General features: G+C 34.6%; 1 protein-coding gene across 1 annotated transcript in view; it reads right to left on the bottom strand.

The window, feature by feature from the left end:
- The window catches only part of DACH1 (dachshund family transcription factor 1), a 371,790-nt gene that overhangs the window by 212,478 nt on the left and 138,056 nt on the right, over nucleotides 1-21,256 (bottom strand). Inside the window, exon 2 of the mRNA XM_032208224.1 lies at nucleotides 6,508-6,623. Within this exon, the coding sequence (XP_032064115.1) occupies nucleotides 6,508-6,623 (116 nt within the window). The remainder of the gene's footprint in view (nucleotides 1-6,507; nucleotides 6,624-21,256) is intronic.

Here is a 21,256-nt window from a genome sequence, read left to right as displayed (position 1 = left end):
ATGTATAAGTTCTTATTGACTAAAACTTTGTAATGAAAAAGCTTGTATTTCTGCAAGTAATTATTTTTTTTAAAAAAGATTTCGTGACAATAAAGTTATGGCTCATATTGAAAGCCTTCTCAGGTTCAGAAATGGCTAAACACAAAATAGTTATGCCATAAACATATGTGGTTAAATAGTTTTAGGTTCAGAGATGGTTTATAATTTGCCTGCTCAGAGATCTTTCATACATTTGCCTATAATAAAACATAAAGTCACATCCTATTTTTAAGAGCTTCTGAAATCAGTGGCTGTTCAAAGGAAGCCAGTCCTTTGAACACTGGGACCCTGAAGTACATTCTTATATGCCAGTATTTTCTGCTCACAGGCTATAATAAATTTCAGTTAATCCCAATATTTCATTTAAAATAAAAGCTGAACAGTAAAATATCAACAGTCAGAAAAGAATGAATTTGCATGTATCTAATAAACACTGGAATTCCCACTATTACCTTACTGTAATAGATGCTGAAACAGTATTATTTAATCTGGTGATATTACAAAATCTGTGGCTAAATGGAAAACAACTTTATTATTACCTAGTGAATGTATGAGACCCACTGGAAGTGAACCAGTGAGCTTCCAGAACTGTTTTCCAGCTTACTAACAAAACCGTCTTGTGAGAAAGCAGAACAAGATAGCTAACCATTTAACAGGATGATAATACAGCAAAATTATGACAGTGTTTTCAGAAGATGACAGGTAGCCTGAATTAAACCTTAATTAAGATTTTTAAAACTATTAAATAATACATTTACAGAGCTTAGTCAATATATCTTCCCACTGATACATCAACTAGTGAACATGATAGAAGCTTTCACATTAATTATAGTGACTACTTCCTTAATGAAGTGCAAAAATATTTGTGTAATCTATTTCAGTTTACTGAATTAGATTAGTTTATAATTCCAAAAGCAGAATTTTGGGGGGATATTTTTTGCAGTATGTTAGTTTCTCCCTAACTGTTAAATAGTATATCATAAAATAATACCAATTGAAAGCAATGTTCACATTAAAAATGATTAACCACTATTAACCAGACCACTGTGTTAACATGGAATGCATTTTAAAATAAATGAGATAGCCAGTCAATTTTATTAACGCATATCTTTTTAACCAACACAGGATCACAAATTGTGTGCACAACATAAGCAACTGAAAAAAGGTTAGGTCCTCAAAATTACTAAGCATGTGACTCCATTTTTTTTTTTTTTTTAATTTCTGTCCCTTTCAATACTCTCAGAAATCAGTTTAACTCATTTATCTAATTTAAATGCATTCTTAGGAGTTCACAGGAGTGAGTATGCCAGGAAACAATACTTCAAATTACACATTTTGTTTCTTGGCAATATCTAATATGATGCGGGTATAATAACGATTATATTTTAACCTTTATTTCAGTTCTGCCTAATACAACATCGCATAGCTGTGAGCCACAAAAAAATAAATTATTTAATTATGTTATTAATCTTTCTTTAAACACCAAATAATTCCATCTTCTACTTCAGACGAAATATCATCACACTGTCAACAGCTGTATCTGTGAACATCATTTGTCCTCCATGATGATGTAACGTATACAAAAACTTGCAACTCGCTCTTTATCTTAACTCTACTTTAAAATGTTTTGCACAGGATGAAAGTTAGAGTATACTTTTATTATAAGATTCACGAAACACAAAGAGAGAAAATAAGGATGAGATTAGAAATTACATTTTCAGATAATCATTTAAGAGACAAAGCAGAACAGAACAAAAATATTTAATACAGAAAAGTATTTATAAATTGCATAAATGAAATATTTCAGAAGAGGCTTAATATCTTTACACTGTAAAAAGTATCAGATGTGGAACAGGTGGAGAGAGGTACCCATCACACAAAGCAAATCTCTTCAAGATGATGATAGCAACAATAATACTAACTACTGTGATTCATTTTATGTAAATTTAACAATGTAACAAATTAAATATGAAAGGTACTTTGAAATTCCTAAACAAAGAAAAAGCTATAAAAGTATAGGAAAAATAGTATTCTTATTATGCCCTATAATAATGATTCCCTAAACTTTATATTCACATTTTACCACTGAGAGAAAGATGCAGTTTCTGAAATAAATACAAGAGTTCTGTAGTTGCCTTTTTATTACTTATAGATTATAGAGCCGGAAGGCCAAGCTCTAGAAAAATCAAGTCAGTTTCAGAAAAAAGGTTTCAAAATCTAAAATACTTCCTTATGAATAATGATAAAAATTCTTCAATTTTAAAAATAAGAAAATATAAGAAATATATTAAAATTAAAAAAATATAAAAAATATAAGAAATATAAGAAATATAAGAAAAATAAGAAAAAAATGTTTCTAAGTTCATATGGAAATAATGGACATTATATATGTCAAATAGTAACTACAAACAACAACAACAACAACAACAACAACAAACAAAGAGCACAATGTATATCATACAATAAACTGAAGAATTACAGCATTATTTTTCTGATTAATTACAGTTATTTCAACTTTTAAAAACTTCTGAAGACTACTAAGCACAGAGCCAGGAAAAGACCTGCAACACATAGAGGTATGTAGATCAAAGTTAACTATGATGAGCCATGTGGTTTTGGAAGGGTTTCAAGGCAGTATCCAGATAAACCTATCTGAACTTATTCTGGACTCTTTCTTCTAACTACATCTCTAACTGCATTTGTAACAAGCTCAGGAGATTTTAATACTCTGGACAATTCAAGAAACGCTTCATTTCCCATTATCAAACATTTCTCATTTTGCCACAACTTCAAAGGTTCTCCATTTATTTTAATAAACATAAAAGTATCTTTTGTCAGTTGCTAGCATTTTGTAAATCAACCCTAATCAAAAACAGTTGCTATATCAGTAATTGTGGGTAACATTTATGAATCTTGTGTTCAAATGGACAGAATATCACCCAAAAGGTGATCCTTGCTTCTCCAATTTATGCTCTCAAAAAAAAAAAAAATTATTCCTTTTTCCCTTTTATTTTTCCTTCTCATTACAGTTCTTAAATCTCAGCTTATTCCCTAAATACTCCTCTAAAGCAAATTCATCTTAAGTGATAATGTAACCTTCTCTGCATGTGTTTTCAGATTAGATTACTAATGGAATACATTTTCAAGGGATTCTTAACTTGGTCTCCTACAAAAATTTATAATTATGAACTTTCATGAGAAATCTCAATGTAGTTTTGTACCAATATACTTAAGCAAAGCACACAAAAACAGATTCTTTAGGATCCCAGATTTCTACATTTAAATGTATACTGCTGTATTATGCAGTGCATTAAAATAAAATAAAAAAGCTCCAGTAAAAATCATACATTAAATCAAAGCACAATATATCCTAGATACTAGATACACCTAGTAATTGCAGATCTCTGTAATTTGAAGAGCATTAAATAGTATATAATTGTTTGTGTGATCCCTTACACTCTTTTGTAGGCAAGAAGGAAGGAAACTTAGTAATTATACTAAGATTATTAAATCAGTCAAAAAGCTTAAAAAAGGAAATTTGTTACAAAAAAAAAAAAAAAAGAGAGAGAGAGAGAGAGAGAGAAATAACAACTTGGTACTTTGTGCTTTGTTTTGTTTGGGTTTCCTGCTTGAGCTGGGTCTTAACAGGAAATTCAAACTTTAACTTATCAAACAAGAAGTCATCTCAGGTCTACAAAGATGATTAAGGGAATGGAGGATCTGACATGAATTTGAGAAAGGTAGGATTGTTGAAGAAGGCTTAGGGGGAATGTTATTAATACCTTATGGGGAGGAGTAAAGAAGATGGAACCAACTGCACAACAGCTCATTGATTTAAATTCACAAGACCAGATTTTAGGCCTAATTTTATAATTGTCTGTCTATAAAATGATGGAATAATTGTCATGTAGTGCTGCTGGCATGATGTTCTTTACCCTTGTTGAGCCACACACCATGAAACACTATACCCCAGAGTTCATTTCTAACTCTGACTCACCACCACCCCAGTGGGAAAAATCTTGCTCACCCCTTCTGTTGTGGCAAGCCATGTAAAGTGAAACCAGTTAAAACTTTGCAGCTATATCATTTAAACCTTTCCTCTTCTGCAAGTGACCCACAAAGCATTATCATCCTAGATGGATCTGATGAAGGATAGTACTATATATACATGTTGTCTTTCATTTTGATTTTTTTTTTTTAATCCTAATTTTGAAAGGATCTACATCTTTTTTTTTTGGGCTGACATTCTAAGAAATTGCATCTATGTTTTAGTACTGTATATTTATCATTAACTTGTTATGACCAGCCTATAATGACAAAGGAGGAACTGGATACTTTAAGATGCTTAAGTTTTAAGCAATTGGATACTTTAAGTTGCTTTAAGTTGCTTGGTTTTAAGTTGCTTTTCTATCAGCTTAAATGATTCTGTTGACAAGTTTTTTGTTATATTTTTTCCCTGTCTCCTTCTTTTTGGCATCCTTATTTGTCTCCTTGTTCTTCCATATCTCCCTTCTACCTCTTGTGTATTTTTTTTCTTTGATATTTTGCTGTCTTACTTTCCCCAATAATTTCCTTTTGCTTCTGCAGTTTTTGATCTCTTCCCCATAAACATGAATGCTTGTGCCCTGTAAAAAAAAAAAATTATTTCCCCACATACAACCTATCTCCTTTTTTCTTATTCCATTCCACTCTTCAACTACCTGAAAGGAAGGTGTGGGGAGCTGGGAGTTGGCCTCTTCTGCAGGTAACTAGTGATAGAACTAGAGGGAATGGCCTCAAGTTATGCCAGTGGAGGTTTAGGTTGAAAATTAGGAGACACATCTCCTCAGAAAGACTAGTCTGGCTTTGGAAAGGGTTGCCCGGGGAGGTCATGGCATCACCATCCCTGTGGGTGTTCAAAGAAATGTTGTACACTTAGGGACATGGTTTAGTGGGTGACATTTGCAGTGGGGTGATGGTTGGACCAGATTATTTTGAAGGTCTCTTCCAACCTTAATGATTCTATGATTCTATGAACTCTCTTTCCTATATTAGATTTTATCATGTATTTCTTAATCTACATATTTTTTTACCCCCCCCCCCCCTTTTTTTTTTTGGCTCAAGTCACAAATGCCCAGACTACCACTGAGTTCTACTTGCCTGACTGCCTGACATCCTCTCATGCTCAACTATATTTTCAGTCCTACCCTCCTTCACTCTGCTTACTTCATACCTCTCTCTTACCAGCCTTAGTTGTCTGACTTCTCATTCAATTACTCCTCTTGATCTATAGCCTTTCAAAAAACTGTAAACTCCTAATGCAACTGTTTTGGGTATGTGTCTATATTACTATGTAAAGCACTTCTCTTGTCCTAAGGCCAGAAGGCATGGGTCCACTTTTGTATTGAGAGAGAAACTCTCTTCCTTTCATCCATGCTCCAGAGAAGAAACTTGTATCCAAATTGACAGTAATTTCTGGCATGTAATATTTCCTGAGCTGTGCATTGTTTAGGAAAATATTAATCAACTATGACCAAGACCATGACAAGGATTATGCTCATACTTAAATAAACACCTGATCATGGGCACATACTCAAACATCTACCCATCTATCCGATCTCCAAGCCTGAGCGATCATTCTCTCTAATCTATCTAGGTTACTATCTTTTTTCTGCTTTAAGAGAACATCATTGCTAGAGCCTGAGCTATGCAAACAAGTGGGGAACAACTGGGAAGAAGTAGAAACTCAGGTGAGCCTTACTGAAGCAAGTGGGATATTTTAACTCATCTGTAACATGAAGACAGAATGAAGCGCTGAGGTCAACAGCTTGACTGTTAGGTGCCTCTGTCTTAAGATGACTGTATTCACCTCCTACATGCAGCACAGCCTTTCCTAATTTAACTGTGTCTAGGAGCAAGTCACTGATAGAAGATAATATAGTAACTTTTCAAAAGAAAATAGTAATTTGAGAAAGAGATTGTTGCTGAACTTTACATTAGTATAAAGCCTCAGGAGTTGCATGAAAAATAGAATTTCAGGATGAAAAATTAAGGAAGATGTGTGTGCAATATGGAGTTATTTTAACTATCGCAGTTCTTCAGGCAACTATATTCATGATGGAATTATCTAATTTAGCAAAGTGGGAAAAAAAAAAGAAAAAAGATATCTGATGTATTAAAAATGAATAGGAAGATCATTGTCTAATGATAGGTAAGGAAAATAATGCTTTAAAAGGTTTTTTGTTTATAAAGAGAAAGTAAAGGGGAAAAAATATAAAGGATTATCATTTGCTGTCATTTGTATTTTAAAGTACTGAGCTGCCAAAATTTCCATTACGTATGATACATTTATATAACAATAACATTACATATCAGAACTCATTTGTGATATTTGGGTTCTGGTTTCCTAGACTGTTAATTTATCAGCAAGTGTACATAAGCCAAGTACTCAAAAGGCTGCTTGTGTCAAGGTGTTCCTAGCAATCCTACCTGTTGGCGGGATGATTCCAGGAGACATTAGGCCTGGGACAGAATGTGGCATGATATGTGAATTCTCTGGGGAGGTGACACTTTGAGTCCTCTTAGGAGGCCTTCCCGGTCTAGAACTGAAACAAACAAACAAAAAATTTTTACAATTAAGCTGTTGTCTTACATATCATTTCAAAGTTGTTTCAAGAGGTAACATGGACTGTAAATAAATTTGTTTCAAGGACGGTTGCTTTTGCAGTTAGATGTAATAGACTTCCATCACTAATTAGATTACATGCTGAATTCATTTTCCTCATTGAAGATCAGCCACTCTTGATGCATAATTCATAGCCTGCACCTCGTTACCTGCTTCTTCATATTAATATCTATACACAGTTTGAATTGCCTCGTTTGCATATGCTAAAGTTCTGCATGCAGCCTTCAGCACGAAAATTATGCACTAACTTGTAATAATTATTACAGTCAGCCTGCTATTGATTTATGAGACTTTTAAAAACCAAATATGTGTAGTACTTGTAATGAATGATATTTTAAGGTTCTTCAGGAAATTAAAAGGCAATGGCTGCCTAAGGAAATGTTCTGCTTGTTTGATTTAATACTACAGTTAGCTGGGAGGTGGAATGAAAGAGTGATTCAGACCTATAGCACATTTTTCGATGATATGTTTTATTACTTCGCACTGCCAGCCTGATATCTAGATGATAAATGACAATACATATCTAATGTGTGAAAAGGTCTTGCAATTTCTTTATTTTTTGTCATTTAAAAGATAAGTCAAGTTATCATTTAACCCTTATTCTATTTAAAGTGAAAATCTCACTAAGTCACCTTACTTTAAATATACTACTTTATGTCAGAAAGGACTCAGAATTATTTGCAAGATGTTGTTAAGCAACTGCCAACATAGCAGCTTACATCTGTCCAGTATGGAAAAATAAAGGGCTTCAGGTTTAAACACTCCCCATCGGTTAAATTCTTTCCCACACAACTTTCCATCTCCTGGACTCTGTAAGTAGCATACAAATCAGATACAGATTACAATGAAAATATTTATTACCCACTTAGATGCAAGTATGTATCTACTACATATAATGCATATCCAAAGGCTTGTATTCCTACATAAGAAGGTACTATTGCAGTATCCTATATATGCTTATTTGGGGGGTTGGGGACCTTTTGGAATGATTTCATAGGAAAAGGTGATATGCAACACTGCAGTATTAACCTGTGCTTTTCCAAATATGTGCAGTTCTTAATTCATTTCAAAAAATTAAATAAATAAAAATAAATAAATAAATAAATAAATAAATGAAACTATGGAAGGTTTTGCTCCTTAAGTCCCTATATAGTAACAAAACTGTTATTAAGCATAATAGTATTTTTAGATATGTCGGAACTGCAGAAGGAGGCAGGTAACAACATACTTATATTTTGTGTGCATATTCATTCCCCCTATGTTTGGAAATACCTTTCTTTTTGCTGCTTCTACAACCTAACTTTAATAAACCAAAAACAATCAAAGTATAGGGCATTTTCTTAGAGTTTAATGACTCAAAGCATTAAGTCATTAACCTTAACTGATCATTAATTCCCAACTTAATGTCCTGAGCTGAGGTCATTATCAAAATTATAAGCTTGATAATTTCTTTGATTAGTTTGGGGATTGTTCATTTTCTTTAATAAAAACAAAATCATCACATATATGTTCACAGTTACAAGGAAAACATTTGTAGACAAAATAATATTGTCTTATGCCACCTCACAGAACCAAATTTAGTGTCTTCCATTTTCCTTTGAAATTTCTATTGTAATTTACAATAAAAATAAACATACCATGAATACACATAAAATTGATAAAAATTATAGACAAAAATGATCTGATTTAAATGGTGTGTTTCTAACATATTCATACACCAAAAAATGCCACTAAGTAAGACATCTTTGATATCTTCATTTAAATACCTATGGTGTTACACTGTTCTCAAATCACTGCTTGATATGAGTATGGAACTCTCTGACAAGGGAAGGAGGGGTCTTTACCACTGACTGAAAGAGGGGAAACACAACACTCATTTTTAAAAAGGATAAAAGGAAGACCTGGAGAACTACATGCCAGTTAGTCTCACTTCTGAGACCAGCAAGATCATGGAGCAGATCCTCCTGGAAACTATGCTAAGGCACATGGAAAATAAGGAGGTGATTGGTGACAGCCAACATGGCTTCACTAAGGGCAGGTCATGCCTGACAAATCCAGTGACCTTCTATGATGGGCATTAATAGGGGAAGAGCAACCAGCATCTTCTACCTGAGATTGCGCAAAGCATTTGACATTGCCTCTATGATATCCTCGTCTCTAAATTGGAGAGACATGGATTTGATGGACGGACCACTCAGTCAGAAAGGAATTGGCTGGAAGAGTCACAGAATCATAGAATGGCTTGGGTTGGAAGGGATCTTAAAGATCACCTAATTCCTAGCCCCCTGCCATGTACAGGGACACCTTCCACTAGACCAGATTGCTCTAAGCCCCATCCAACCGGTTCTTCAGCATCTCCAGGGATGGAGCATCCACATCTTCTCCACACTCAAAGAGTTGTGGCAACAGCTCAATGTCCAGTTGGAATTATGAGTGGTGTTCCTTAGGAGTCAGTATTGGAACTGGTGCTGTTTAACATCTTTGTCAGTGACATGGACAATGGGATTGAGCACATCCTTAGCAAATTTGTTGATGACACGAAGCTGTGTGGCGAGGTCAACACGTTGGAGGGAAGGGATGCCATCCAGAGGGACCTGGACAGGCTTGAGAGTTAGGCTTGTGTGAACCTTATGAAGTTCAACAAGTCCAAGTGCAAGGTCCTGATTCTGGTCCAGGGCAACACTACGCACAAATACAGACAGGGCAGAGAATGGCTTGACACCAGCACTAGGGAGAAGGACACAATCGAAGGACGTGAATATCCCCCTCTACTCTGCTCCTGTGAGACCTCCCCTAGGGTATTTCAATCAGCTCTGGAGCCTCCAGCACAAGAAGGACGTGGATGTATTAGAATCAGTCCAGAGGAGGGCCACAGAGATGACCAAAGGGCTGGAGCACCTGTCCTGTGAAGACACTCACAGGAGTGAGTTGGGGTTGTTCATCCTGGAGAAGACAAGACTCTGGGGAGACCTTATAGTCACCTTCCAGTACCTAAATGGAAGCCTACAGGAAAGCTGGAGAGGGACTAACGACAGGACAAGGAGTAATGGTTTAAAATTTAAAAAGAGAATATTTATGTAAATAGGAGGAAATTCTTGACTCAGAGGGTGGTGAGGTGCTGGAACAGGTTGCCAGAGAAGCTGTCAATTATCCATCCCTGGAGGTACTGAAGGACAGGTTGGATGGGGCTTTGAGCAACCTGGTCTAGTGGAAGGTGTCCACTAGACTTCTAGTGGAAGGCAGGGGGCTTAGAATTAGATGATCTTTAAGATCCCTTCCAACCCAAGCCATTCTATGATTCTATGACTCAAAAAAAAAAAAAAAAAAAAAAAAGCGGAGTGCTATGCACAATGTACCAATGACTTCCAAGACTCTTTAAAAATGGCAATTTCACTCCTGCTAAGATTTTCTTTGATGAATTACTGCTTACTGTCAAACAGTCATAGTAAAGGCAGAATTATTTTGTAATTGCTGTAATTTTTGCAAATGTACACAAGAAGAGTAAAGCCACCTCTCTCTAAAGATGAAGAGAAAACACCCATGGACTGATTGAGCAGCCAAGTGTCAGAAGCAAATTATAGGCAAGTCATACTGAAATACCAAAGGCAAAACTTTTCCTTGGGTCACCTTCTGCATCAAGTTGGCTGTGACACTCTACACAAAGGGCCATTGCACTCAAAGGCATAAATGTGCCCAGGAACACAACTTTATCCTGCGACTTATCGCAAACTTAACTGAATAATTGATGTATTTGTATGAAGTTCTAAACTCCCAATTACACTCTAATTAAACTTTTTAAAATTTAATTTGTGAGAAGTAAATTTGTTCTATCCTCATACAATCATTACGTGACTAAGCAGCAACTCCAGTTTACTATAAAAAGACTTTCACCTGTTTACAAAGACTTTTTTTTTTCATTATGACAAGGTGGAAAAAACAATGTAAGAATTTTTTCTTAAAGTCTGGAAGATCTGATTTAGAGTCACAGCAGATGATGTAGAATACAATTAAAATGAGTAAAGCTCTGATTGTTTAAACATAACACACCCTGATTATCCACACTAACTGATTAAATAACAATATTTGTCTTAATATGTTATTCGTTGTATACATTTTCACTAACCAACTTCATAAACTGAAATATTACCATTTTACAAGATCTGTTTTCAAACTATAAGAAGTAATAATTGCAAGAGTTTTACTTGTATTATTACCAAAATTGTGAAAAAATACATAAAAATTACCTTAAAATTAACTGATTATAGTTTGAAAACTTGCATGTTGTTTTGTAGTTCATTACCATTTTTATACTTATATGATAAACTCTTAAACAAAAACCTACAAGTATACCAAATGAGTTTAAGTATCATAAACACAATTATAAAAACAACTTAATGAGATATTTTGTTGACATTGTTTCTAAATTTGTGTAGAAAAAAAACTACTTATTTTTACATTAGAACAAATTAAATTTCATTCCAAGATAAGAAACCTGCTTCAAAATATTCACATTCCAACTTCTTATCAAAATCAGATGGTTTGTCTTCAGCATGAAAATAAAATATAATTTATATAGGTATGCACTTATTTTTTATGCAAAATGCCAGAGCAATGTAAGCCATTCTTCCAACTGCCTATTGATAATTCTTTTGCCCTCTCAAATTTAGTTTTAACATCTATGCTTTTATATAAGCATAAAAGATGTTGTAAGTTTTTGTGTTTTTATCTGAATAAAATCATCAGAACTATAACATTGGTTATTCTAAAGACATGCTTGACTTAAGGTAATGGTTATTATCCCAATGGATAAACTATTCAATGTCAACTTATTTTAATTTTTTGAAGATGACTATAGTTTGGATTTTTTGGAGGTAAGGTAAACTGTCTGAACTGCCAAAACACAAGAATTCAACATGTGAATACCCACGGTCACAGTACAGAGAAGACTAGGAATCTTTTGGGACTCTGCAAGAATACAGCAGGAGAAAGAGACGAGTATCTGGAGTATAGGTGGTCTTCCTTTTTACTGTTTCATTCTTTAAGGATTAAATTAGAGAGGGTAGAAACTATACAATTCCAACAAAGCCCCAAGGAAGGCACAATGATTAACTGTTTCAAAGAGCTGAGAAGTCCAAGGGAAAGACATGACCAGTTCCTTGATTTTCATTAAAAAAGGAAATGTAATATAAACATTGCCACTCTTTTTGCTTTTATAAATATAAATACGTAAGTAAGACTTTTTTCTCTCTAAAACTCAAGTTTTCATGCATGAGATTCCTTGCTACAGGACTGAATGTCACTAACTTAGTACTCAGTTTTGAAGTGAAAAACCTAAACACATTTAACTCTCTCAAAATTTGTGTGCCTTATACAGGCTCATGTAAGCTTTGTATCAACATTTTCACTCTTCTTCAGGGCTTAAAAGATATTACCACAGACAACTGTGCTTTATGTTTGTAGATGATAACCACAATTTACATTTGCAATATATGATTATGTGACAGGGGACCTAAAGGTGAAGACTGATGAATCTTGAAATCTCAAAAAGGGAAAGAATAGTTTTCTTAATTAGCATCAGCTTATTAGATATTCAGAACTCTTTCCAGAAACCCTGAAATTAAATCCATCCATTTTTGTGAGATTTGTAATTCCTCCCTTTAATTCTCAAAAGTATTTCAAACAATACTATGGCTCTAGTATTTTCTTCTTTGAAGGAAAGGCATATATGTCTTCTGCACAGTAACTGGCATGACAGGTATAAAACATGAGAAGCAACTGAGAGAACGTTTTCCTAAAATACAGCAAGTTCTCCAGAGGGAGAATAGTTCTTTTTTGGTCTTCTGCTCGATATATACCAGTCCTATATCTTTCCTGTGTTACTGAATCTAGACAACTGAGAGTTAAATTAAAGAATAAAAATAGAAGGATCAGTGGTTAATATCAGATAAAATGTTGTTTTGATCATAAAGTTTTATACACCTTCATTTGTATTATCTAACTGTGAGTTTGCTCCTAGAAATTATTTTGATACTGTGAAACAATTAAAAACAGATGTAATCAGCTGAAGATCTGATCCAGCACAATCATGTGGAAAGAGGTGAAGGGAAAATAGAATTGGGTCTAACTGCAGTCTAAAAGTAAGCAGACTTTTCATTCTGCACTTTTTGCTATCTGCCAGAAGATAGCCATGGCTTCAAAACTTAAGGCTCTTACTTTTTTAAAACCTCCCACTGACTTCTATTAGAACTCTAAGCAGAAAGAAAGGTACTGGCTCAAAAATAGCTTAAACTCTTCATGAGTAGTATATATGTCTCAGAGCATGTTACTAGCATTTTATAGATGGCATTGTATGGCCAAACATATACCATAAAAGAGTGTGTAACAGACCTAAGACAGTACTATGATTAGATCTTTATATTTTCAGTGTCCTGACTTTGAGGAATAATTGTGTAAAATTCTCTCCAGATGAACAAAATGTCAGTCTTTAAAATTATTTTTGTTGAATGAATGAAGTGTCCCTAAAAAGAACATCAACCCTAAGCAGCTCAAAGTAGGCAAACTGCTACTTTCTAGCCAAAATTGATGAAGTTCAGATACAGTTTTCTACATTTAAGGGCACGGCTTTATTTTCAACCTTGTCTGTGCACAAAAAATATTGTTCTCAATTGAAACTGAGCAAACATGATGCAGTGAAGCTCCCACTGGCCAGGCAGTTTTATAATCAGTAATGTTGGAGTGGGGGCAGAGGGAAAGCTACACTCAGGAGGTGCTAGGCAGCAACTATGTAACAAGCATTTGGTTTATTTATTTAATGTATTTTTTATGTTCTTAGAACTGCTTAGAACAGCTTTGAATATCAATATCAATTTTAGCTACATCAGCATTTATGCATCTCATTTAGGAACATATTGAAAATCTAGGCTTCATTTCTCAGTTGCTCTACCTCCCTTCAGTGCTTCAAAGCCAGCAGACTGACACAGAATTTTTGACCTCAAAGGAGTTGGTTCAAAGAAATTTAGGTGAACATCCACTGGAAGTGGTTATTATGTGCTTGCAATATAACAACCACTGCAATAGGACTGAGGATGTCATACCCTGAGGCTACTGGCTGACTCAATGCAAAGACAGGGATAACCTTTGACAACCTGTAACCAAAGACAGCAGACACTTCCTCCATGGTATACAAGGTACTTCTGTTTTTGTGATAGCTTCCATGCTGCTCTCAGGGTCATACATGTGGCCTTCACAGTAGTAAGACATGAGCCAAGGGTGTGTCAGTTATGAAAAATAAGGTCCAAAAAGAACAACTAAACCTTTTGTGCAATTTAATTCCTTTGGATGGAATACATTTTCTTGCCAAGGTAACCTTCATAAATATTTTTAATGCACTGAACTATCATTTTAAAGGCAAAAAAAAAAATGACACTATACAATGATCCAAACCTTATACTTTACTATTTTAAATGTTTTTGCCGTGTAATCCCACCCGAGAACAAAGCAAAAGAATGCAAGTTTGTGATTGGCCATACATCTATTGAGCCTGTTACTAAAACAAACATTAGAAATCACACTATGTCCTTTTTATGTGTAGCAGTCATATAAAACAATAAAACTCTCAGTGCAATTACTTTAAATTTATTTTTCTTCTCACAGTTAAACAGAAAATGTTCTCACACAATAATTAGGGTTGAACTCATGATATATTAGAAAGATTTATTGAGACAGCAAACAATGCTGATAAAAACAAATAGAGATCTGTTTATACTGACAAAGGAGCATACGAATGATCTTCAAAAGAATTAGATTGTGCTACAAGACTGAGTACTGCAGAAAGCATCCCAGCGGAATGTTACTACATTTCAACAACAGAACACCCTACTGCTATTTTTAAACCAAAATTACCAAAAATGGATATTTGATCAGAAATGAGGTGCCAGTTAATGAGTACAAGTAATTAAGCCAAATTACACAAAATATATTGAACTCTGCATACCATTCCAAAGCCATGTAGTAATACATGAGCACTGGTTAGTACTAGAGAGGTACGCTTTTTGGTAGTTAGAGAATAACTTGTTGAATTATTTCTTTTCCTAGCAGACAAGTCATGTACAAATCATGCCACTTTCATCTTCCTCAACACTGCAGCTAAAATTACTCTGCATTTCGGCAACACTGGGAATATTCTTGATACAAGAGTCCAAGATGCAAAGTACAAGAATGCAAGAATATATATTCCAGCACAACCTGTCAGCTTTCACTTGATGCTAGAAGTCACACTACAAACACAATGAAAGAATCTAAGAAAAAGAACTCGTTTGACTGACCATGATCCTTGCATATATGAATGACCCAAAGGGAAAGAAAGGAAATAAAACCACTTAGGAATCTGAGTGTTAAAGTATAAGACTTGAATACAGCTATAATTGTACATAAGTTTAAAATATTACTGTAGTATCACTGTTTTCTTAATGAAATTGAGATCTGTAAGTCATCTATTGAAAAGAGAAAAACAGATAAAAAATTTGACTAATTCTGTTGGGTGGCAGAATTATGATGTCAGAAGTAAATTAATCCAAAAAATTCACTGTTTTATCTAATTAGTTGAAATACTAGATCTGCCTGAAAGTTCTTAAAACGTTTCAGTATGTTAGCTCTTCTGATTATGTAGTAACTGTGAAATGTAAACTCATGATGAGGACAACTATACAATCTAGAGTATGAAATAAGCCTGAATAAACAATGAACTACAATTCATTGACAATGAACTAAAATCATTCACAAATTCAAAATATATTGATATATTTTTACTTAATATGAACATTGCATCAGAAAAATTAGTCAGATTACCCAAAAACAGCATGGAAATCACAGCACTACAGATCCTAATTTAGGGATATTGGCAGTAGCAACAAGAAAAAAAAATGCAAAATTGGACTTATTTCCTCTATTCACACTGCTAACTTTTCAGAAAGATTCATGCAACTACAAAGAAAAAGAAAGAAGTGTAGAAACAGCAGCATTCTAAAGTACATGCTCTTTCTGTCAAGTTATAACAGATGATTTTCTCATTTCACTTGACCTTACAGCATAAACCACAGCCATAATTTAAATATGCAAGCTAAATGATTTCTTCTAACAGTGTTATTCACCCACATGAAACACCAAACCATAACAGATGCGAAGCTAATTTTTCCTCAACCATTTTCATCTGCCATTAGCATTTTAATTCTAAAAACATCCCCTCAAAACAACTACTATGTGTATACTACAAGAATGTCAAGCATGGCGCTAATAGGCCAGAAAGTTTGATCCATATTGGTGTTATCTAAAAGATAAGCTTTTGTGTTATTTTTCTTAAAAATAAAATTAAAAAAAAAAAAAAAGGGGGGGGGGGGGGGGGGGGGGGGGGGGGGGGGGGGGGAGTTCTACTTCAAGTTGCTGAGATGATTCCTTATATGAAGCAAGTGTAACTGATGTGGTTACGTCTGTTAGAGTCTGCAGATGGCCTGAAACAATGATTTAAATGTATGAACTTTAGTTGGAATGAACAGCCCTGCTTCAAGGCTTGTTTTCTAACCGTCTGCATTCATCTCTGCATATAACTTGCACATGTAATTACAAATTTGTGAACATAAATCAGATAATTGCATATACAAATAACCAATTAGAATCAAAGCAGAACTGGGCCATACAACAGCACGCTTCTCTTTTGAACACATATATAGCCATACATAAAGTGAGTGAATATTTTCATTTAAGAAATTTCTGTTGTTTAGAATATCTGATTTGTTTTCCAGCAGGAAATAACAGGCGGCACCTGCCATTTTGAGTCCCCAGACATGAGTACAGACTGGGAGAACTCCTCATTGAAACTGGGCGAAGAACTAATTTGAGAGCAGCCCTGCAGAGAAGAACTTGGGGGTTCTGGTAGAAGAAAGGCTTGACATGAGCTAGCAGTGTGGGCTTGCAGCCCAGAAGGCCGACTGCTTCCTGGGCTGCATCAAAAGAGCACTGGCCAGCAGGTCGAGGGACATGATTGTCCCCCTCTGCTCTGTCCTTGTGGGACCCCACTTGGAGTACTGCATCCAGGTCTGGGGCCCCCAGCACAAGAAAGATGTGGACCTGTTACAGAGGGTCCGGAGGAGAGCCATGAAGATGATCAAGGGGGTGGAGCACTTCATATGAATGAAGAAAGGCTGAGAGCGCTGGGCACGTTCAGCCTGGAGAAGGCTCAGGGTGACCTTATTGCAGCTTTTCAATAGAGGGGACTTATAATAAAGACAAAGAACAACTTTTTGCTTTGGCTGACAATGGCAGGACAAGACAGAATGGCTTCAAACTAAATGAGGGGATATTTAGATTAGGTATTCTGAAGAAATTCTTTACTATGAGAGTGGTGAGGCCCTGGAACAGGTTACCCAGAGAAGGTATGGATGCCCCATCCCTGGAGGTGTTCAAGGCCAGGTTGGACGAGGCCCTGAATAACCCAGTGGGTGGTGTCCCTGCCCCTGTCAGGAGGGTTGGAACTAGGTGAGCTTTAAGGTCCCTTACAACCCAAGCCATTCGATGATTCTATGGTAAGACCACCTATCTATGATTCTATGATAAGACCATGGCTCAAGGCATCACAGAGCTGGTGCTCATTATGTATTAAAAATAGATAAACATTTCAATATTGATATAAGCTCAAATAAGAAAGAATAAAATGTAATTATTTTGTGAAAATATTTTGGTTCTAGTGCCAATCTGTTAATTAATATGCTATTCTTCTAATGGAGTTCTATCATATAAGTGTATCCAGTGTAATATCTGAATGTATTCATCACTTAGTTGGCCACAATTCTTCACATGAAATGCCGAAACTAGTGAGCTGTCACCTTTTTAATGAAGCTGCCTTTATCTTAAGCCTTTTGCCCTTAAAAAATAAATAAATAAATAAATAAAATAAAATAACTATACTTGAAAAATTTTATCCTGGCTTCTGCCAGAGACTGTGGTTAATGTTCACTGACCTTTATTCACTTTATTTTTAATTCTGAAAATCCACACTCATTAACTGTACACTTCCAAGGAACTGCTGGAATCACCTAAACAAAAGCTTAAAAGTGGCTTTCATTGTAAATTTGAGAGTCACAGTAGTGATATGAAGTACTGAAAAGACTCTCCATTAGTCTGTACAGCTGTAAGTGCACAGCTGATATACATGAAAGATAGATGGTAACACATAACACCCTCTACAAATAATAATAATAAATAAATAAATAAAAGTTTAAATAACACATTTTGTACTTATGAATAAATACAAATTTACTAGATGAGTACTAAGCATTAAAATGACAGGCTTCTTTGAACAGACGAAGGGTCAGAATGAGATATTTATGTTGGGTAGCACTGCACAACTGGTGAAATGACCATACTCTTTGAGTACTTGTCTGTCTGATGTCAGTAAGTCCGAAGCATACAAAACCTAACACAACCTATTGACTTAAACTTCATGTCAACCAAGAGATGTATGAGGGCTGGTTATCCTTACTGGTACCTTCTAAGTAGTAAACCCTCATGGGTTCTCTAGTTTAATTCCATATATAATATATATATATTAATAAACCATATGAAGGGTAGCACAATTTTCCCTAGTGAGCAGCAGTACTATAGCAATTTGGAAAATATACAATACCAATCCAAGACTTTCATATTCTAAAAAAGTAAATGTAAATTTCATCCTATCAGAAGAAAGTCTGCTACTTCTAGGGAAACACTAAGAAATGAATCAGTCATTTCTATTAAGCATTACAAGTACCATGTTTTTGATAACAGAGATGACAAATGTATCCACTACTGGTAAGGTTGATGATTGTTGTTATTATTATTTCTTTGTAGTTCTGATAACTCCATCTTTGTGAACTTTCATGCTTTACAGCCCTAAAGGTGATGATAATAATAAAGAAAGAACAAGTTTCTTGACCAAATAACATGATTTCTGTGTTGTAGATAAGCAGTTCTGGCAAAACTGAACAGTTTTTTTTGTGGTAATGGATCAAGTTCTTAGAAAAAAAAGAAAGATTGGAAGACAGAATAGGAATCAAATTAGACATTATCCTGTTCAGAAACACTCCTGGTTATTTGCCTGGTTGAAGGCCAGAGTGATGTCTCCAGGACTTTAGACCTTTCTGATGAAAAAGCACACCCAAATTTGAACTGGGCAGTGTCTTTATGCAGTTTTTCAAAATGTTTAAAATATTTGAGGAACAGGGTACTGTAATAAAACAGCAAATTAGAAGAAGTATGTCATAATCAATTATGCTTTCATTAAATTTTCTTGACTTGGTATCAGATATATTCTAATAGAACTGAATAAAGTGGAAAATGCAATGTTTCTAATGCTGCTTTTTTATTACACTGTGGTTTAAAACAGATTAAAATTTTATAATTTTTAAGCAGCATTTTCCAAGTATATGCAAAAGGACTGGTGCAGTAAAGTAGCTGTCTGTTCCAATTTACCCATTTATTCAATGATTAAAAAAAGAAAAAAAAAAAAGAGAGAGAGAGATTGAAGACATGCCTTAGACTCCTGGGCCTGATTTAATCCTCACAAAAGCTTTCTCTCTCACATAGTCTGCTCTTTAGGCAGACTCTCCACAGGAAGGAGAGACTCTTCACAGCAAATGCTGTGCTATCACACATGGGAGTCTCTAGGCTGATATTCTCAAGGCTATAAGTGTTGTGGGCCTGTGGCCTCACCTTAAAGCAGAGAAGAAGACAATCCAAGACTTTGTCATTGTTTGCAAATACTGCTTGCCATCAACTCTTCCACTGGATTGTGAGCCTAACCACCTAAGTGAGGTAGAGAAAAGCATAGTATGTAGATGGGTCAGCTCTAGCTTCTGTGACTCTCTTGCTAAATAATAAATGGCAAAAGACAGATCTCCAGTCTCAGCACCACGACATAGCTGAGATCTATAAGGTTGGTCACTATATAGTCTACATTCAAAAAAAAAAAAAAACACACACACAAAAAAAATATATATATATGTGTGTGTATTTGTCTATTATGAACATGCAAATACTACAGTCCCTGCAGGTGATTAGTGGGGCACAGCAACTTCAACACAGTCATTTAAGAAATAATAAAATGAGCACCATAGATGACTGGGAAAAAAAAAAAAAAATGGAAAAAAAAAATAGTCATCTGCTAATGCATTTCCAACCTAGACTCATGGAATCCTAAGTGTAGTTAAGGGTAAACAGGGTAATACAGTTTACTTAGTATTCATTTGCACCCTCTAAAGTGTCATAATTCTCACATTTGTCAAACAACCAAGTAATTTTCATTATTCTTATTTATTTTTATTCTTTACATTACTGTTAAGACTCAAATGTCAACTCTGTTGATAGCAATGGTGTAATGAGATGACTTCTTCAAATGACCACCAACCTCTCTTGTAAGCCTCTTTGGGTAGACAGACCCTAAGAGCATAAGTCCTGCACCAACATCTTGGAAGGTTAAATGACATATACTAAGTCAACAACATTATCTGTTTGTTCCCCAAAGATCTTAAATTAAAATACACATTCAACCTGTACCAATTTAGCATATGTGAAATTTCCTTTTCTTAACGAGATCACATTTCAAGATGCAGACAACTCTGGAAGAATATACACTCACCCCTGTAAGCTAGTTTTCATAACTAATGCTGTCTTGAATGCCATTATTTCTTTGACTTGTATAATAATCAGATCTACAAATAGTTTCACTTACCTAAAAAGTGGCAAAAAAAATAAAAAATAAAAAAGTACATGAAGTACATAAAGGTCCTTACAAATAAAAACATATTTTTGTCATGTCATGTACATGTCATAGCCTTCAGAGTTCAGTCAAAAGTTTGCACAACATTTTACTTTACCAACTTTTTCATATTGATAGCAAATTTAATTCTATATTCAAGCCATTACAAGTGTTACCTCTCTGAATAAAGTACTCCGCTGCAGAATTAGTTTTCTTAAAGTGTTCACATGCAAAACATGCTAATGCTGTAAAGAATCATTTATCTTTTCTCTCTTTGTTCTTATGTATATAATCAATGTGTTGATATTAAGGTTTAAACGCTTTCATAATGGTACCTTACAAGTGGTTTACAACGTTGCCATAAATGTTAAACACATATGCTGACAGTGAAGATCACACTTTTTCATGAAAATATTTCTTTATTTTATAAACACAATAAAAATAAAATGTTTCTATGGACAGGTTATATTTTAAAGAAAAATCAAACATACTTATTTCAACAGGCTCACCGTGAGTTAATTAAACTGGAAATTATGTAAACAAAAGTCAGTATCATAACAGCCAGTATGAAGTTTTAATTTTCTATTGACCTAGTAACAAATTTAAATGCTAACAGTTTGGGTGATCAAATTAAATGAATACAAACATTTTGTTTAATGACATCAGCAGTAAATGCAGAACATCTGTGTTTTACTTTAAAACCGATCAGAAAATATTCTTTTGTTTACATTACAGATAATCAAGAGGTTTGTGTTTCTGTGTTCAAT

This window comes from Aythya fuligula, chromosome 1 (genome assembly GCF_009819795.1).
Source record: "Aythya fuligula isolate bAytFul2 chromosome 1, bAytFul2.pri, whole genome shotgun sequence".
NCBI classification, from domain to species: Eukaryota; Metazoa; Chordata; class Aves; order Anseriformes; family Anatidae; genus Aythya; species Aythya fuligula.
This window is presented reverse-complemented; position numbering and strand designations above follow the sequence as displayed.